Source organism: Triticum urartu, chromosome 3A, assembly GCF_056163025.1.
Source record: "Triticum urartu cultivar PI428250 chromosome 3A, HENAU_Tu73, whole genome shotgun sequence".
In the NCBI taxonomy this organism is placed as follows: Eukaryota; Viridiplantae; Streptophyta; class Magnoliopsida; order Poales; family Poaceae; genus Triticum; species Triticum urartu.
The window spans coordinates 100,427,182-100,443,576 of NC_141875.1; the positions used below are offsets into that span (position 1 = coordinate 100,427,182).

The 16,395-nt window shown below is 46.6% G+C and overlaps 1 protein-coding gene and 1 pseudogene across 1 annotated transcript in view; both read left to right on the forward strand.

Annotated features, from left to right (window-relative positions):
• The window catches only part of LOC125548064 (uncharacterized), a 26,095-nt gene extending 14,993 nt beyond the window's left edge, over positions 1-11,102 (forward strand). Inside the window, exons 11-13 of the mRNA XM_087514879.1 lie at positions 4,062-4,067; positions 10,488-10,655; positions 11,019-11,102. Of these exons, the coding sequence (XP_087371005.1) occupies positions 4,062-4,067; positions 10,488-10,655; positions 11,019-11,102 (258 nt within the window). The remainder of the gene's footprint in view (positions 1-4,061; positions 4,068-10,487; positions 10,656-11,018) is intronic.
• A 719-nt stretch (positions 11,103-11,821) lies between these two features.
• Positions 11,822-13,772, forward strand: LOC125548065 (uncharacterized; annotated as a pseudogene).
• Positions 13,773-16,395: the final 2,623 nt, after the last annotated feature.

Consider the following 16,395-nt stretch of genomic DNA (forward strand, 5'->3'; position numbering starts at 1 on the left):
ACGATGACTTCTCGGGTCATCGAAAACAGCCTCCACGTCAAATCGGCACTCGCCGAACAAATGGATCCAATGGAGCTCGCCTCCTTAAACGAGCTCTTGGATCGCATCGCCGCCTTGGGAGTCGCTACGGACTATGATCGGGTTGGGCTTAAACCCGATCAAAGGAAGATTAACTCTCCACCGGTCACCCATCATATTGCAGTGGTGGAGGAACAATGCGGCAACCTTTCCTCTATCTTGATGACCAACTATGTCTGGATTCCCGAGCTCTCCGAGCCGGACGCCCGTTCGCGGGAGGACAACATCCAATCCCTGAACTTAGAGTCAAGCAGCGGGCCAAGATTATCGGGTAACACCCCGGAACTGGAACTTCCAAAATTGGAAACTCCTCAGCCCCTGGATCCCAGATCGGGTAAGGGTTCGGATTCAATTCCACCCACCCAAACATAACCGATCTTTCCCACATCAGGCAAGAGCCCCAGGAAACAGTACATCACTATTGGACCAGATTCCTCCTTGCGATGAACAAGGTTAAGGACTGTCGCGAGGAAGACGCAATCCTATTTTTCTGCAATAATTGCACGGACAAGGGAATCCTTAATGCCATAAATCGCCGTGAGATAACACGCCTCGCTGACTTGGCATCCATAGTACGGAAGTACTGTGCGATGGAAAGTGCCTGGAAAACCAAAACAAACTTTTGGGATAATCCGGCCCTGAATTCAAACCCAGTCCGAAATACAAGGGTGCATTATCACAATACACCTGACTCAACTACCAAAAAGCAAAAACCCTCTATAGGGTATGGAACGGTACTGGAGGGATGGCTCAACGGACTCTGCAAAATTCATAGTACAACGGATACAATACCAACGCACAGCCTTAGAGCATGTTGGATACTCCAACAGGTGGCCAAAAGTGGTGAGGATCTTCTTCTCCCAAATACCACAGAGCACCATCCCGTGGATAATAATACGGTGTTAACAGTCTTTGAGACCTTCGCGTCAAATAATAAGCGCAAGCGAACACTCCGCAGCATGGCCGAAATCTGCCACGTAGCAGCAATAAATCCATGGAGTGACACGGCTATTACCTTCAATGCCAGTGACGAACCTAAATTCTGAACAGCCCGAGCACCAGCCGCACTAGTCCTCAGTCCAACCGTGGACGGCTTTCGACTCACCAAAGTACTCATGGACGGCGGCAGCGGATTAAACCTCATCTATGAGGAAACTCTTCAAAAGATGGAAATAGACTGGAACCGCATTGAGCAAAGTAGCACAACCTTTAGAGGAATCATCCCCAGTCGGAAAAAACGCTGTGTTGGGAAAATCACACTAGATGTGGTATTCGGCACGTCGGATAATTACAGGTCCGAAGAAATTACATTCCAAGTGGCCCCGTTCAGCAGTGGTTATCACGCTCTTTTAGGATGGGAGGCATTCACAATCTTCCAAGCCGTACCCCATTACGGGTACATGAAGCTCAAAATGCCCGGGCCCAACAGAATCATCACTCTCGCCAGCGATCCGAACATAGCACTCCACGCCGAAAACAAAACAGCTGCATTGGCCCTCGAAGCATTATCTGAAGCCCTCTCGGCCGAGGATTTAACCACGCTACGCTCCACAGTGGACAGGGACGACGTGATACTCGACAAGAGATCCAAGTCCAGCTCTTTTAAACCAGCGGATGAAATAGTCAAATTCCAAGTCCACCCAACGGACCCTACAAAAACATCCTCCATCGGGGCACAGTTAAACCCCGCTGTGGACGCCGCACTACGAGAGTTCCTACGCGAGAACTGGGACATATTCGCCTGGCATCCCTCAGACATGCCAGGAATCCCACGCAGGCTGGCCGAGCATAGCCTCAATATCCTAAAGGGATTCAAGCCGGTCAAGCAAGCTCTTTGGCGTTTCTCCGAACCTAAGAGACAGGCCATGGGAGAGGAACTAGCCAAGTTATTGGAGGCTGGATTCATCAGAGAAATAAAACACCCGGACTGGCTAGCACACCTGGTAATGGTACCAAAGAAGGACAAATCCTGGCGCCTTTGTGTCGATTTCAAAGACCTCAATAAAGCCTGCCCAAAGGATCCCTTCCCCCTCCCACACATCGATCAAATCATTGATGCTACCGCAGGACACGCGTCATTGTGTTTCCTCGACGCATACTCCGGTTACCACCAAATCAACATGGCAGAGTCCGACCAAGCCGCAACGGCATTCAGCACACCATACGGTCCCTTCTGCTTTAACACAATGCCTTTTGGGCTCAAAAACGTCGGCGCAACATATCAGCGCATGATTCAGACATGTCTGGAGAAACAAATCGGGAAAACAGTAGAGGCATACGTAGACGATGTGGTCATCAAAACCAAACATGTCGACTCTTTGATAGACGACTTGAGGCTCACATTAGACAACCTCCGAACGTACGACATCAAGCTCAATCCGGAAAAATGCGTTTTCGGTGTACCAGCCGGAAAGCTCCTAGGTTTCATTGTCTCCAGTAGAGGTATTGAAGCTAATCCGGCCAAAATCCGAGCTTTGTCACAGTTGGCTACCCCAACAGACCTCAAACAAATCCAGAAGTTAACTAGATGCATGGCGGCTCTAAGCCGCTTTATCTGCCGCTTAGGAGAAAAGGCTTTACCCCTTTATCGCCTCCTTCGGCGCATCGAACACTTCGAGTGGACGGACGTGGCCACAGCCGGATTGGAAGAAATAAAGGCCATTTTGGCAACCAACCCAATCTTGGTCGCGCCAAACATCGGCGAACCAATGTTGTTGTACATTGCGGCAACTCATCAAGTTGTAAGCGCAGTACTCGTTGTCGAACGAGAAGTTGCCGGACATATATTCCCTCTTCAAAAGCCGGTATACTATGTATCCACTGTCCTCACTCCATGCAAATCATGGTACCCACATTATCAAAAGATAGCCTATGCGGTATTCATGGCATCCCGGAAGCTGCGACACTACTTTCAAGAGTGTTCGATTACAGTAGCCTCGGAAGTGCCACTTAATGATATTATAAACAACCGCGATGCTACGGGTCGGATTGCTAAATGGGCCATTGAGCTCCTCCCGTTTGACATAACATACAAACCTCGACGGGCCATTAAGTCGCAAGTATTGGCTGACTTCGTCGCCGAATGGACGGAGGCCGAACTCCCTAAAGAGTACGACGCATACTCCAATTGGATCATGCACTTCGACGGTTCTAAAATGCTGGCTAGTCTAGGGGCTGGCGTCGTCCTGACGTCCCCAACCGGAGATACCATTCAGTACGTATTGCAAATATTGTATACAGACTCCAACAATGCAGCCGAATACGAAGCTCTGTTGCATGGTCTTCGGATGGCAGTCTCCAGGGGCATTCAACGCCTGGAGGTGCGTGGGGATTCAAACCTCGCAATATCCCAAATAAATGGAGACTTTGACGCCAAGAATCCGAAAATGGCGGCCTATCGAAACGCCATCCTAAAAATGTCAGCTCGGTTCGAGGGGCTCGAATTTCACCATGTGGCTCAGGAAAACAATTAGGCGGCGGATATCCTCGCCCGCATCGGCGCAAAACGTGATGCGGTCCCCCTCAACATATTTTTGGAAAGGCTGTTCAAGCCATCCGTAGTATGGGAAGGGGACACCGGTAACAATAGTCTGGACCCGGCCAAAATACCTGATACCGAACTCTCTGACACAATCGGAGGCTCTGCCGCCGAAATAACACTTTCAGCCCACGAAATAATGGCCATTATTGCCCCATGGACAGAACCATTCTTGGCCTACCTAACTAGACAGGAACTTCCGGAGGACCAATATGAGGCACGCTGCATAGTGTGGTGATCCAAGGCCTACAAGGTCCATGAGGGAGAATTGTACAAAAAAAGCACTACCGGAGTCCTTCAAAGGTGCATCTCCGACGAGGAAGGGCGGAATCTTTTGGCAGAAATTCACGCCGGACTCGGCGGTCATCACGCCGCAGCCCGGGCTCTTGTAAGCAAGGCCTTTCGTACAGGATTCTATTGGCCAACGGCCCGGGCAAATGCACAGGACTTGGTCCAACGCTGCGCCGGTTGCCAGCTCTTTGCAAATCAAAGCCACATGCCACCCACCGCCCTCGAAACAATCCCCATTACATGGCCCTTTGCGGTCTGGGGGCTTGACATGGTTGGACCCCTTAAAGGGGGAACCCACAAGAAAAAATACTTATTGGTCATGGTGGATAAATTCACCAAATGGATAGAGGCCAAAACTGTTAAAACAGCTGAATCCGGACCTGTGATAGACTTCATATCCGGGGTTGTACACCGTTATGGCGTCCCCCACAGCATCATCACTGATAATGGCACGAACTTCACGGCCGATGAGGTAAAACTCTGGTGCAGCAAAATGGGCATCAAGCTCGATTATGCTTCAGTCTATCATCCACAAACCAACGATCAAGTCGAGAGAGCAAACAGTCTTATAATGAGCGGCATTAAACCCAGATTAGTGTGCTCCTTAACGGAGTCTAACACGCACTGGGTAGAGGAGCTCAACTCCATACTCGGGGGCTGCGGACCACAGCGAATCGTAGTACCGGATATACACCCTTCTTTATGGTGTACGGCGCAGAGGCAGTCTTGCCCTGTGACATAATTCATGACTCACCTCGAGTGCGCATGTACGAAGAAAGAGAAGCCGAGCTCGATCGGCAGGACAGTTTGGACACCCTGGAGGAGTAGCATGACGTAGCTAAGGCCCGTTCTGCATTTTATCAGCAACAGGCTCGCAGATACCAAAGTAGAGAAGTACGGGCCAAAACTTATAACGTTGGCGACCTAGTTCTACGCCTACCGGATAAGAAAAAGAACAAGCTCGAGCCCAAATGGGAAGGTCCCTTCATTATTGACCAAGTTCTGACCGGTGGAGCGTACCGACTGCGGGATGCATCGACTAGTCGACTCGAGTCGAACCCATGGAACGCGGTCAGCCTCCGAAGATTCTACGCCTAGCACCGGACTCTATGTTAGTCCCCTCCCTTTGTCCATTTTCTGCATATACATTATCTGTCTTGTTTCTCTTTCTTTCTTTCTTTTATTATTTCTCTAGGCCTTCAAGGGTCACCTTGTGCCTCGCTTGCACATTACAGATGCGCTAGCCGCACTCTTCATACCTGGGGGCTTCTTTCACAGAAGATTAAATTATTTATCTGGGCCTCATGCCCCACACATGTGTTATACTTCCGCATGTACCTTTTTTCACCATTATATGCATCGATATGACTTAAGTTTTGGCCAAGCTGGGTTGCCTGGCTCTTGTATTTATGCCCTACGTTCTCGTTAATTCGGCTAGGGCATAAGTGGAGCACCTCTGCGATTGTTACTGCCGAGTCAGCCGGATGTGTACCTCAGACTGGGTGAAGCCGAAAGCTAGCGTTCTTAAGGGAATATTCGGTCAGTGAACAAAAGATGATTTTTATTTATTATCCATACCTGCCCCCAGATGTTTTTCCTGTGTTTCCTATCGCAGTCCGGACATGCACTTTAGGGCATGCTTACCTAGGGAAAGGAACCCTTAACGGAACTATTCTCCCTAGAAGATGTTTCTTACTACCCATGTAATATAACATAACTAGTTGGGCACTTGTATGATAAAGCACTAATGACCCCTATGCCTGGTCTCCACGCATACCTCGGTTCTTATATAACTGAGCGGGTGTTTGGATACACTCCGGACTATTGGGCCCGGAGGTTGAAGCGAAAAGGTCCGCAACGACAAATGATCTACAATCCGGCTAGAAGGCATTATACATGTCACTTTAATTACATAGTCATGCAAACTGACTAAATTCCTCTTCTATACCATCCAATAGGCGGTCTAGCTTACAATCCTGTTGAGAATACTTTGTGGCTAATTCTACTTGCCCATAAACTAAGCTAACAGGGATCTCTTTCCCGTCGGGCCCCACAGGTCCGACCTCGGCCATGTGATTTGGGTCTGCCTTGGTATACCGCGTCTTCACCACGGCCCAGGCTTCTCTGGCACCCTGTCGGCAGGCTGATATCTTCCACAATCGGAAGCGCTGCCGTGCTCCCTTGAGCTTCTCCGCAAGCTCGGCAACGCCCTCTAGCAGGGAGACGGGCGGCCACAAGGCCTGGGCAAAACCCTGCATCACCTGCCGAACTTGTTCGTGCAGATGTGACAGCTCAGACAGAAGATCACCCGCAGACCCGGGCATTTCCTCCGCAGGACGACCCGTCAGCAACCTACAGACATAACGCTGTTAGTCGGCTTCTTCGCTGAACTCCTTCAAAAGGATTCATTCAAGCACTTACTGAAAATGCCGCGTCGAAGCTGCTTATTCTCCTTCTCGGAGTCTGCAAGCTGGCCCCGAACGTCTTTTAGTTCCACGTTCATCTTAATATTGGCGTCTTGGAGATTGTTTTCTCCCGCCTAACTTCAGTCAGCACGCGTTTGCCAGCCTCTAGCTGTCGCATAACATGCTGGTCCTCCGGATTCTCTCCGGATTCATCTGCAACATCTGTTGTTAGATCTGCAGCCATGCCGCACGTTATATGGTACCACCATTCTTTAAAGTAAATGTTACCAGCATGCGACTTTTTCGGTTCCTGCAAGGCGGCCACAGCAGCCCGTAGTTGGGTCTTACATTACTCTAACTCCTGTGACAGCCTAGTATTCTTCTCTGTAAGAACCTGCACAATAAGGATGATCCTTAAATCAGTTCTCCTAACTGTTTCAAGTCTCAGGGGCTACTGATACATATAAATCGTCAGATTTACTCACCTGTACATCCTTTACATACTGATCCGTGGCTCTGGCTAGACCATCTTGAGCAGCACGGAGGTACGCCTCTCCAGAATTGAAGGCGTCAAACGTCTCTGGTGAGAAACAAGCGTCACGGAGTACGGCCCGGCGGCGCCTATGATTCATGGCGCTTTCCACTTCTGAGTTTGTAGCGGATAATCTATCTGCATCCTCTGTAGGGGGATTATCCGGCGCCTGCCCCATATCGGCTTCTGCCTCCATGTCCGGTCCTGGCGCCCGACTGATGGAAGCGTGATTGGCAACATCGCCGGACATATTCCGGCGAGCGTTTTTTCTGTTAAAGAAACACGGGCTTCATTACATTTCGAGAAACACGACAACCACGGAGCGGTGTTTTTCTTATACCTTTGCGCCGGCATCTCCGTCCTGACCGCCTTCCTTTTTGGCCTACCCGTCCTCGGTGCCTCTTGTTGGCGAGTTGATGCGGGTTCGGCAGGGCGTCCCGAATGCCTTCCCTGTAAAAGATGCCATGTGTATATGGTGGGTGAAGTTCCTAAAAGGGGATCCTAGTTTTGGAGTTGGGATTTTTGGTTTTTCTTACTTGCGATACAGGGAGCAGTCCGGGATAGTCGGCTGTAATGGCCACCATGGCATCATCGCAGCTTAACTGATAGAACTGCCGGTCTATCAGCTCCACGAATATAATCGAATCTTCTTCAAGTCCAGAGTCGAGGGCCCGGTCAGGGTCCTCTAGTTGTGGTGAGGGGCTGCTGACCTCCTTTATGGCTTTTCACAGTTCCCGCCGCAAAGTGGCAAGGTGAATACTTACGACAAAGAATGCGAGAAAAATGGAAGCAGGGAGATATAACTTACCCAGCTTGGAGGATTGTACATGGAGAATCCATCCCGTGGCTTGATGCGGGTGAACTCCTCTTCCTCACCCTTGAACAGTTCGGACAGAATTTTCGCTAGAGCGGCAGCGTTGTCCGGACCCTTACTCCCGCAGCCGGTGGCGTCATCCGCCCCGTTATAACACCACAAGGGGTGCCCACGATATTGAAGTGGCTGCACTCCCCGCATTATGCAAATCGACATAACTTCGATTATTGTCAATCCTGACTGAGCCAGTGCTTTGATCCAGTTCATCAGATAGAGGACTTCTCCGTTGTCTTCCGCCTGGGGGCTCCGTGGGCACCAACTTTGGCGCTTCTTCAGAGGAGCATTGTTGAACTCAGGAAGACCCCGCCGAATAGGGTCCGGAAGGGGAACGTCCTCCATATGAAACCATTCTGAAGGCCAGTCTTTGGACGACTTCTTTGGGGTACCGGACAGGTATCCGGTATCGGCGATGCGCCATATCTCGGCTCTGCCCACTTGATAAAGTGATCTCCTCTGTGTGCGAGGGACGAGGCAAAATAGCCTTTTCCACAGCTCGAAGTGAGCCTCGCAGCCCAGGAACAACTCGCATAGAGCAACATAGCCGGCGATATGTAAAATGGAGGCAGGGGTGAGATTGTGTAATTGGAGGCCGTAGAACTCCAGGAGCCCACAGAGAAACGGATGAATTGGAAATCCGAGTCCCCTTAGTAAATAAGGAACAAGGCAAACCCGTTCCCCCATGGAGGGACAGGGAAAGCTCTCCGCTTGCTCCCCACCATTGTAGGTGGCAAGCCCGGCTCGAACGGGCACCATATACGCCGGAGGGAGAAATCCCTTAGTTTGCAGTTCAACTAATCGACTGTGCGGGACTGAACACCTCTCCCAATCACCGGGCTTAGGGCTACGGGGGCAGGAGGAGGAGCTGCGGAGGTCGGCCATGCTGGAATGGATCTTTCCGAAACGCGCTCTGATGGATTCTCGCTGGGGGAGGATGGTATGGATCGGATCTAAGAATCCCCATCCCTTTAATAGACAATTTATTTATCTGGCTAGGGGGGCGAATGTAAAAACGCCCTGGCGCCTCGTATTCATTCGACGCGTGGGAGATAGCCCTTACTGGGCACAGAAGCCAAGAGGTTCAACATTTATGGAGCCGGACACTGCTTACGAACACTTGAAAATTGGAGAAGAACCCGCCTTGCAATGCCAAAGACAACACTGCGCGCCAGACTCATCGTCATTGAAGCTTGGTTCAGGGGCTACTGAGGGAGTCCTGGATTAGGGGGTATCTGGACAAGCGGACTATATCCTTTGGCCGGACTGTTGGACTATGAAGATACAAGATTGAAGACTTCGTCTATGGTCCGGATGGGACTCTACTTGGCGTGGAGGGCAAGCCAGGCAATACGGATATGTACATCTCCTCCTTTGTAACCGACCTTGTGTAACCCTAGCCCCCTCCGGTGTCTATATAAACCGGAGGGTTTTAGTCCGTAGGACAACATACAATCATACCATAGGCTAGCTTCTAGGGTTTAGCCTCTCTGATCTCGTGGTAGATCTACTCTTGTACTACCCATATCATCAATATTAATCAAGCAGGACGTAGGGTTTTACCTCCATCAAGAGGGCCCGAACCTGGGAAAAACATCGTGTTCCCTGCCTCCTGTTACCATCTGCCTTAGACGCACAGTTCGGGACCCCCTACCCGAGATCCGCCGGTTTTGACACCGACACTCACCATGCCTGATATTGCTTTTACTGTTAATAAAGTCTGTCAGTTTCTGCATGCACCTACTACAGCACACTGGACTGCTGCTAAACGTATATTGAGATATGTGAAAAACACCTTAAATGTTGGACTGACATTCAGCAGATCATCATCTACTCTTGTTAGTGCATTCTCAGATTCTAACTGGGCAGGATGTTTGGATGATAGACGATCAACTGGTGGCTTTGCAGTGTTCTTTGGTCCTAATCTAGTTTCATGGTGTGTAAGGAAACAAGCCACAGTTTCTAGATCCAGTACAGAAGCAGAGTACAAAGCATTAGCAAATGCAACAACAGAGATTCTTTGGGTAAAAATGGTGCTAAGAGAACTCGGGATACAGAATACCAAAACTCCATGTCTGTGGTGTGATAATCTTGGTGCTACCTATTTATCAGCTAATCCCGTGTTTCATGCAAGAACCAAGCATATCGAAATAGATTATCATTTTGTTAGAGAGAGAGTTGCTAACAGGGAATTGGAAATTCGGTTTGTGCCCTCTAGAGATCAAGTTGCAGACGGTTTCACAAAGGCATTACCCTCAAGACTATTTGAGGAGTTTAAACATAATCTTAACTTAAGTAAGTTTTGATTAAGGGAGAGTGTTAATCATAGTTATCTAGTCACGGCTCGGTTGTTAGGAGCCAAGAGGTTTATTCCTTTGAGTTGTATCTTATCTCCTCAACCTCCTGTAACTCCCTAGCGTGAGGATCTCTCTCTCTCTTTTCCCTCGATGTATTCCCTAACGTGCGTGGCACGGTTGTACGAGACACCACAATCAACATATACACATGCGGGTCTCCATATTGGAGATTGAGACGCTTCATCAATTCCTTCACAAACTACATACGGGTGCATATAGACATATTTTAGAGTGTATATTCACTGATTTTGCTCCATATGTAGTCCATAGTGGAATCTCTAAAAAGACTTATATTTAGGAATGGAGGGAGTAGCTGTTTGCATGTGTGAAGTCCATAACGACCATTAAAATAAAAGTTTTGCATGTTATCGTTTTAAGTTGAGAATAATATTTGCATGACATCTTATTTTGAGTGTAGGCAATAGAGCATGCAGAGAGTGTAACACTGTATGCAAACAGAAGTCTTTGCAAACTGCTCACGGATGATGGTGAAGGTGCTTTGTCAGATGCTCTCATGTGCAGAATGCTGCGACCTGATTGGGCAAAAGCTTGCTACCGTCAAGGTGCAGCTCACATGCTACTCAAGGTACGTCTAGCTTGCCACTGTGTTCACAGATGACCTAGTCCCTCCGTTCACAAATATAAAATGTTTTGGATATTTCAATATATACTCCTTCCGTCCCGAACTACTTGTTGCGGAAATGAATAAAAATGGATGTATCTAGAAGTAAAATACATCTAGATACATCCATTTTCGCGATGAGTAATTTCGGACTGAGGGAGTATTACATACCGACTGAAATGAGTAAACAAACACACTAAAACTTGTATATATACATCTGATTCAGAAAAAAGTTAGAACATCTTCTATTTATTAATGGAGGGAGTATTTCATAATTCATATTGATATTGCAGTTTGGTCACGCTCTTTGATTTGCTTTGCACCCAGGAGTATAAACAAGCCTGTGATGCTCTCTTGGACGCACAAAATTTGGATCCTGGGAATGCCAAAATTGAGGGTGAACTACGATAAGCCCACTTTCTTACATGCTTATCTCTTTTGAGTGTCTTCCGAATGATAGTATGGTTTTAGGTTGGGAACATATTTCTACTGTTGTTAGAAGCAGTTATGTGCCACTGGTGCAATTCTTTCCACGTTTTTTTTACATCGGTAAACTCTGCTTCTGCTTCTCATCTATTAAATAGTGATGATGAGAAGCTCTTTTGTGAAGTGCCATCAGTAACTTTTAGGGACCTACGATGTTATCCCCAGGAAGAGGAATCGTAGTTCTTTTTTTTTCAGAACGGATAATCATGTAGTTATTGGATGAATGTTGAGGACCTTTTAGCTGACGTTTCATGAATTCATGCAGGAAGGCTAGGGAACTGATGAAGAACCCTCCGGGTGAAGGCGAGCAATGAGACACTGACTCCGGGGATGCAACGTGTGCTAGTTTTCACTAAACTAGAGCAAGCAGGCAGGACCTTCTAATCCTTATGTTCTGCTAGGAACCAAAAGAGCTCTCATTCATGTGGAACTACGTCTTCAGACTGCTAACACGGCTTGTATGAATCAGTCTTGTCTGGCCCGTGGATCTTACTGGCCGTATTCAGTTCCTTTACTTTTGGCTAGATTTATTATATTCGTGTGCCAGGTTTCTCTAGAAGTACATATTTTTTGGGGTGATTTTGATATCTAGTTCTTGCACATTTCGGTTGAATATGAGCATTTCATATGAATATTATTATGTATTCAATTCTGTCCATGACGGCAGAACTGGGACATTGCAGAATACTCGAACCCTACCACAACCAGGCTTATATAGGTATTCAGTAAACAGGATGGTTGGCGGTAAACTTAACTATACTAGTAGAGTTATGAAAGTAAGCACTACTCCTTGCATTCGGGCTGTCGAGTTCCCTTTAACTTGATCTGGGATGAGGTGGACCGTCTAATCTTCTTTCGTTCTATTCATCAGAAGTCATTGTAGTACAAAGCTAGGAGCGATGCTCACAGGGTTGCCTCCTCAGCTCGCAACCTTGGCGCTTTTGTCCATATCGATCATTCCTTCCGTGATTGATTTTAAACTAAATTAGACCCTGTAAAATTCAAGTAAACAATTTTGCATCTGTGTTATTTTACTGCACGAATCACATGCCTTAATTTCATCTTTTTACCTGTTGCAGTCGATGATAATAATGATGCAGCTGACGACGATGTGGGTTGACAAGGGCAGCGATACATCAGCGCACGGCTGTGTGTCTTAGAGCTGGTCCGGATGTTGTTATGGCACTGAGCAATGCTGAATGTAAATACGTAATGAACCCTCTTGATCAATGAAATTTATCCTTCCCGCAAATGAAAAAAGGACAACGATACAATGAGCTGAGATGCGTTTACAAAGGGAGAGAACGTGCGTTTACAATGAGCTGAGATGTGCCAGGGAGGTAGATCAGAGCAGAGACTGGAACGGAGAGTGGAAGAAGCAAAAGGAAACAGGGGAGGAGGGCGGAGAAGAGAGGAAGAACGGGGTCGGTGTCGCGCCGCCAAGTGCGATGTGGGAGCACGATCCAACAAGCAGAAGCAGTATGAGAGAAAGGGAAGAAGAAAACAAGGGACAGGGGGAGGAGATCGCCGGAAGAAGGGAGAGGGAGAGGACGGCATCACGCCAATCATCGGACCTGAAGTCATCGCCGGAAGTCGCCACCGCTTGCGCATCGGGCGGGCCTTCCTCGTTCTGTTCTGTCCTAGTTGAGGAAAACTATCCTATTGCCACCCTCGTTCGGTCATGAGTCCGGGTCCGTCTCTCGCTCGAAGGGGCAAAAGGTGAACCGATATAAGTTTGACGCCCCCCTCCAGTCTAGCTCCACCACCGGATCATTGGAATCCCGTTCGCTAGAAGAACGGCACAGAGCATGGCAATCGACCAGCAGCGCCGCGTGAAGCTCATGGTTAGCTACGGCGGGAGGATCGAGCGCGCCCAGGGTCGGCCGCCGAGGTACGTCGACGGTGAGCACCTGCTCCTCAACGTCGTCTCGTCCGTCTCGACGAGGGGCTTCCGCGACCTGCTGGCGGCGCGCGCGGGCTTCTCCGACTTCTCTGTCAAGTACTGCTACTCCGGCGAGGGGCTGGACTCGCTCTGCGACGTGGACACGGACGAGGACCTGCGGGACATGCTGGACATGCTGCTCTACCGGGATCTGCAGGTCCGGCTGTTCAACGACAAGAACACGCGCCGGTTCCGGGTCTACCTGTTCCGCGACGCCACCGCCGCCCCGTCGCCGACCTCCCAGGCCCTCGGAAAACCAGCTCCCATGCGGCGTAGCGCGACGTCGCCGGCTCTATTGCCGGCGAAGCCAGCCGACGTCGACGGGCGGCCCTCCCAGGGCCTGGCCGCTCCCGCTCCCTCTCTCTTGCCGCGGATCATGACTTCGCCGAATCCGTTGTGCGAGACGTCGACGGCTGGCACGGCGCCCTCCAAGCCGCCGCTCGCCCCTGCTCTCGCACGCCGGATAGCGTCGTCGCCTTTGTTGACGGCAGGCTCGGCAAATGACACGGCTTCTTTGATCACCACTACGTCGACATCAGCAGCCAGAGCTACCCAAAATACACAACCCCACGCCGCGGCGTTCCGGCCGGCAGAGCTGAGTAATCCGGTGTGCCAGGCGGCTCCAGTATTCTTGGTGCCAGTAATGCCGCAGGTCATAATCCACCGGCCGAAGATCATCCTCGTACCCGTGTTCAATTAATTCTAAGGTGGCCATGTGCTGAGAATTGTTTAAGTCACAATCGATTATGAAAACTAGATAATACTCCGCACGTTGTTGTGGGAATAGTTTGATAAATATTTCGATGAAGTAGAAAAAATGAATATTTGATTGATGTATGTACACTGTTCAAGATATCTTCCGATATTCTGATAAATTGACCGATTTATCGCTTACCGTCGTCTGGCCGATAAGATAAATCGGCCGATAAATCAACCGATATGGCGATAAACTTGTCGATTTACCCCTTATCATGGGTCGACCGATAAGTTCTCGATAAGCGATATCCCCAACATTGTGTACGTATAATGTAAAATATTTATGAAATATAAGTTGTGTAATGGTTGCATGTTCTTATGTGTCTTTTTCCATTGATGGTAGCATGTTGTTGTCGCCCTTTTTACATGCATAAGTGCATGTTTGACGTGGGATAGCTGCATGTTATCATGTCCATCACCTATTGTACCTAAATAGAAGCTGCTCGTCATAATTCCGATTTGAGATTTTATGCGGAGACTGCTACAAACTGGCATTCATGGCCTAGATTAACACATGATGAAGGCGGAAACCAATGCCACCAAACTAACCTAGGATTCTAAATTGCTAACATCATGCCGAAAGAATTTGAAACATATCTACAATATCAACAGCATTAGCAGACTCGATTAATCTCTCAAAATGAATAAGGGATAATAATGATCAACGATACCCACTCCCTCATCCAAAAATGTCTTCAGACTTCTTGATGGTGTTATCCACTGCCCTGGAGGCCTAAACAAACATGTGAACAATAGAACTATCTACCGTGATGAAAAATAATGTGGAATGTGTTGTACCTTCTTTACTATGTCAAGCATACCATTTTCACAGATCTTGTGCCACCTTGTATGCCATGTTGGTAACTTCACTTCAGTGATTAAAATCCATTGTCTCCTGGTTGAACTTGGTCTTCAAAATAAAAATCGTAAATAAGGACTGAGCATACAGAAAATAATTCAAGCAATCACATGACCAAACAAAAGACACCATGTTAACATCGATGGTGCAGCCATTGGCGTGAAGGTTGCAACAAAAAGAAAACTGCAATGATAACTTCAGAGTCAAGGAGGCTGCAAACCCATTTTACCTAGATTTCAGTCATCTGAATTTTTGTTTTGTGGTCAATCGATTTTCTGACCCTTGGATTGTGCTATAAGATTTGTGTAGCTTTTATTTTTTTCTGTCACATTTCGCTGGTGGTACTGGGTTGTTTGGATTCAATTGGCACCTATTTTGGGACAGTCGATTTCCTTCTTGGGCTGGATTTTGGGTGTGTATGCTCTTTTTTCATGTGTTTACTTTTGTTTTTTGCATGTGTATGCTTTTATTTTTAAATTTCAGTTGAGCTTTATTTCTTTACGTGTATTTTCGGATATTCAGTGCGTGAAAATGTATACATGCAAGTACTACATGTACAAATTACATCCGAGTACTCAAACTTCACTTTTATATATTAATTGTACATATTATAAAAAGTGCATTTTTTGCTAATTGTGTGGAAATTTTTGTTTTTTCTTTATTATTTAAGGGTAATACCAATGCTAATTGTTTTGCTAATTTAATACATTCTATTATTATTTGTATATATGCATGGAAGTACAATACAGTATCTGTGTAAATTATACTAGACTGCTAAAGTTGCATTATTATATGTGTATTCGCTGCATATTATAAAAAGTGCAATTTCAGTGCAAAGTTGTGTGCAAGGTTTTTCTTTATTTTATTTCTTCTTAAGAGTAATACCAATGTTGCTAATTTATTTTCTCTTAGAAAACTTTTTTTATTATGTTTAGCTTTTAATTCATTTCCCGTTTTAAGGATGATATCAATGCCACTTATCCGTTCCTTGTTTAATTTTTTTTATAAAATTCACTATAGTATGTTTATTCTTACAGAACTAAAAAAGTGCAACTTATATGTAAATTGTGTGCAAATTGTATCATTATTATTGTTTTGAATTCCTTTCTTCTTAAAGGGTGGTACCAATGCCACTATACTTCATTTCTTCTTAGAAAAATATTTTTATTTTTGTGTTTGTAAGTAGTAAACAAGCAAGTATGATACACCATGTGTGTAAATTATAATATAAGCAAAAATTGCATTGTATATGCTTATTTTTGGCATATTAGAAAAGTGAAATTTCAGAGCATACTTGTGTGGAAGTTTTTTTTAATTTTATTTATTCTTAAAAGGTTTCATTTTCCCAAAACTTCATTAGCTTGTTTTGCTCTTTGTTTTTATATTTTCTTTCTTCTTAAAGGGTTTTATTCTTACGTAGAAAACTCCACTATTTTGTTTTAGTTTTAGTTTTTATATTTTGTTTTCTTAAAGGGTTTCATTCTTCCATAGAAAACTTCATTATTTTTTATTTGTTTTAGTTTTTTCATTTTCTTTCTTCTTAAAGGGTTTCATTCTTCCCTAGAAAATTTCATTATTTTGTTTTTGTTTTTGTTTTTTTACTTTCTTTCTTCTTAAAGGGTTTCAATCTTCCATAGAAAATTTCATTATTTTGTTTTTGA